The sequence below is a fragment of the Theobroma cacao genome, chromosome 2 (assembly GCF_053813885.1).
Source record: "Theobroma cacao isolate CCN51 chromosome 2, ASM5381388v1, whole genome shotgun sequence".
NCBI classification, from domain to species: domain Eukaryota; kingdom Viridiplantae; phylum Streptophyta; class Magnoliopsida; order Malvales; family Malvaceae; genus Theobroma; species Theobroma cacao.
In genome coordinates this window covers 50,379,175-50,383,113 of record NC_142640.1, presented here as the reverse complement: position 1 = coordinate 50,383,113, position 3,939 = coordinate 50,379,175, and the positions used below count along the sequence as shown (strand labels likewise).

The 3,939-nt window shown below is 38.6% G+C and overlaps 1 protein-coding gene across 3 annotated transcripts; it reads left to right on the top strand.

Moving 5' to 3' along the window:
- The first annotated feature begins 386 nt into the window (after positions 1-386).
- Positions 387-2,980, top strand: CRF10 (Integrase-type DNA-binding superfamily protein). Of its 3 annotated transcripts, none has more exons than XM_007046179.3 (3): positions 387-522; positions 877-1,180; positions 1,314-2,980. In XM_007046179.3, the coding sequence occupies exon 3, from the start codon at positions 1,537-1,539 to the stop codon at positions 2,557-2,559; it is 1,023 nt and encodes a 340-aa protein (XP_007046241.3). In that variant the 5' UTR covers positions 387-522; positions 877-1,180; positions 1,314-1,536; the 3' UTR covers positions 2,560-2,980. The 3 variants fall into 3 exon arrangements, with proteins under 3 accessions (XP_007046241.3, XP_007046242.3, XP_017971858.2); XM_007046180.3 differs by lacking the exon at positions 387-522 and adding an exon at positions 632-782; XM_018116369.2 differs by lacking the exon at positions 387-522 and having other exon boundaries at positions 789-1,180.
- Positions 2,981-3,939: the final 959 nt, after the last annotated feature.

Here is a 3,939-nt window from a genome sequence, read left to right as displayed (position 1 = left end):
CATACGACGCCGACTCGCGGCGCCTTACGTTATACCAGGATAAAAGCTGCAGACGCCAGACACTCTATCCCCAATCTCTAACTCCTCACGTGCAACAACACGCCAACGAACCAGTCCCTACCAAGGGGAGCCAAAGCTAAGGTGACCGTCGGATTCGAGAGTGGACAACACGATAGCGAGTGAGGTGGAGTCTTAGTTAAAAAAAGGCTGGGCAGTTAAACATGATATGCATGACATGGTAAGATTGGTAATGGTATGGTCATGCATGGTTGGTGGATGTGCATGACAGCTCATAATAAATATTAATTTCCATAAATAAATAAAAATAATCTTTTTTTAAATTATTTTACTATATTTATATGAATAAATTTCTCCTCAATGCCGGTTTTTTGACTGCTTGGGAAAAGGTGAATGGCCTTAGGAGTGGGCAGAGAGAGACGTCAAGAATAGAATAAAAGGAAGAAGAAAATCCTGAGTCAGTCTACACCCACTACTACTGAGAGAAAGAGAAAGAAACGACAGGTAAAATATTTTTTTAATTTATTTCTAGATTTTTTTGAAGGGAATTGGACATTTGGGTTTTCGATAAATAATAGAAACATTTGATTTATGATGGTTTTTTAATAATGTTTCTTCCATAGAGATTTGTGTATGTTTTAACACTCTTTTTCACTCTGGTTTCTACCTTACATACTACTGTTCAAAGGAAGACGATAATAACTATTTTAGCTGATTTTTGTCATGATATAGAAGATAGAGGGAGAAATCAGAGCCATAGATTTGTAATCTTTTTTTTTTTCTTTTTTCTTCTCCTTTTCACCTGCTCTATCTAGCAGTATCTAAGGCGATATTTTGGTTTTGGTTTTCTCTTTGAAGGCTGAAAGGCAGAGAGGGTGGGGGTTTTGCTGATAGTGTGTTGCTGTGGTTCTCTGGTTTTGCTGGCTTTCTGTGTTGCGCTTTCGAAGAGTTGAGGGAGGCTGATTAGTGGATTTATGTCGGCTGAGTTTGATTTGGCTTTGATTGGGGCTCAGTTGCAGCTCTGGCTTTCATCTTCTACTACTGTTTGTTCTCTCTTGTTTACTATTGCTTTGTTGGCTGTTTCTTGCATGATTCTCTGCTTCTACAGGCAGAGACTGAATCTCGTGTTCTCGACTGTTTCGATGCGTTTGAGACCAAAAAGGTATGTCATCAAGTAAATCCTGTCTTTTAGATTAAAAACCCATGTTTTAAATCTTTGTATCACTTATGTTTTTGCCCTGAATCTTGGTGCTTTCGTTTTTTTAAATGGATCTCGTTTTGGTTTTTATTTGCAGGACCTGTTTTGGAGTAGTGTGTTTCGGGGGCTTTCACATAAAGCAAAGATTTTTCTATCTGCTCTTGTTTCTGAGAGGGGCTCATACTTGATACTGCTTTGATAGTCCCAGATTTTGTTCTCTCTTTTTGTGTTCTTGATTTTATTTTCCATACTTTTTGACAATTTTCCGGGTATTTTGAGGGGGGTTGTAGGTGAGATTTAACCGGTTTTTGCTGCCAAAAATGCCAGAGCCGCGAAAACAATCCATGGATCTCAGTAAATCCAGCAAAAAAACCAAGAAAATCCAGCCAATCTTGACTGAAGAAGAAACTCAAATGACTAGAAAAGTTCGTGTTATCTTTCATGATCCTTATGCTACAGATTCATCTTCAAGTGAAGATGAATCTGAGGGAAGTGTTGCTAGAAAGGCTCAAAAGGGAAAGCGTGTTGTTCGTGAAATTAAAGTTCCTGCTTTTGGTCTTGTTCCTCGGTTAAAACCTCTTGACTCTGAGACTTCTTCCCAAGACAGTAACACCAAAACCCCTGCTCGCAAGAAGAGGGCTTGGAGTAAAACCCTTGAAGGCAAAGCTCCACTGTCCAAACCCAAAAAACCTGTTGGCGTTCGTCAACGGAAATGGGGCAAATGGGCTGCTGAGATCAGGCACCCTCTGAAGAAAACCAGGATTTGGTTGGGAACTTATGATACTCTTGAAGAAGCAGCCAAGGCTTATGATGCTAAAAAACTCGAATTTGATGCTTTGGCTGCTGCTGCCGCCGCCTCTGCTTCATCTGATAAAACCAATGAAGCTGCATGTTCTGCTGTTGCTTCTCACAACGGCAACTCTGTTCCGTCTACTTCTGAAGAGTCCGAGAGCCTTTTATCGCATACTTCGCCATCATCAGTGCTCGAACTGGATACCTCTGCATCTGTTTCAGTCTCAAACAACAATGGTGATTTCGAGGATGAAAACAATGAAGGGTTGGATGTAAACTTTGCCAATCTACCGATACCCGATTTCTGTTTCATTGATGATCCTCTGCTGTCTGGTTCAGTCGGACAAGAGCTTAACTTAGATGCAGAGCCTGCTGATTATCTGTTAGTCAATGATTTTGGGATGATGCTGGAGGAATATTGCAGCATTGAAGACCTCAGTATTTGTGGGATCGAAGGCGATGAGCCTAGTGAGCTACCAGATTGTGATTTCAGCACTGATGACTTTCTTTTTGGCGAAGAAGTAGCCCCCCTCAACATTGCGTGCCCATAAGTTTTGCAGTTAGGAATTAGAACTACATATTTAATATTATAAGCCTTATTAGTTGGAGATATCTAAGTTTTTTAAATTAATGTTGAAAGTAGAAGCGAGAGATCTCTGGGACTCTTCAAGATGAGTTCTTGGGGCAGTGCTTTTTGTGAGTCAGTTTAATTTATTTGTTTTTGCTGAAAGAGTGAGACAGAGAGATGTGTTTAAAGAGGAATGAGCTTCTTCTGAGGAGGAGGAATGAAAAAAAACAAATCCTTTGGGTTTTCTTGTGCTACAGAGCCGTCCAAGGGATCCAGCTGTCTGGAAAAAGTGCTTGATCTGTTGAACAAATTTTGATTGATAGTCTTTTGTGTTTTTTTGGATCATCCTCACATGTTTAAGATGCTACTATCTTTGGTAAATGAAAGTTTTATTTTTCAATAAATTGTCATTTGCATCTTAGTTGATTCCCTGTTAATGCTTATTTCTCCTTGGTGGTGGTGACCTGGTGGTTTGCCATTTCCCTGCTGATTAAGCAGAAGACTACAGGTATATATTCTCAGGTCCATTCCATTATATTCAAAAGGGGGAGGATCTTTCTAGTTGAGATTGAAATCTACATGTACCTAATAATCCTTTTGATTCCATGGGAGAGTGAATGGTTCTCATTCTGTTCTTTTTGCTGCTTATTCTCTCTAAATTTGGGTAAAGTAGCAAAGTTGGACTTGTTCAACATTCCTACTTAGACCAGTTGCAGCAGCAGAGTCTAAAGTCCCTAAAGTTCTATACATTAAAATTGTACCAGATCCTACTAAGGGGACCAAAGGTGAATTTCTTTTGTTGTTTCTTTCTCTTTTCTCTTTTCTTTTCCCTTTTGCCAAGCAAAGCATCTCTGCAAGTAGAGGCTGAAAATGATGTTTTCTTACTTCACTAGGGGTTCCCTTTGAGGCCTAGCTGGATTGCAATTCTCATATCCCACCCCCACCAAGTCCCTCACACGTACTCATACAACATATCCATTGTCTCAATGCCTACAGTTCTTCGACTTCTAATTTTGTATTTAATTTTAAGTGTTGCTTTCTGATAATATCTGTCTAATCCAATCCAAGTCGAAATCAAAAACAACAAAAATTGGATTTTATGCGAAACTATTTATCAACTTGATAAGTGCTAAGTCACTCACAAGAAAACAATCTCTTTCCACTTATTCGGTATCTCTCTTTTTGGCCTTTCTTTTGATCCACTTTTGACCTTTTGATTTTATCTCTTATCCATACTTAATCATGTTTATAAATCTTTAAATATTCTATTTAAATTCGATTATAAAATATTTTAATCTTATTTAATCGGATTGAGTAATTCAAGATACAATGAATTATCCATCACTATAAAATTTTAAGCCAC

What these genes read in the sequence shown, in the direction of transcription:
- CRF10 (XM_007046179.3), top strand. Translation starts at nt 1,537, where the DNA reads ATGCCAGAGCCGCGAAAACAATCCATGGATCTCAGTAAATCCAGCAAA.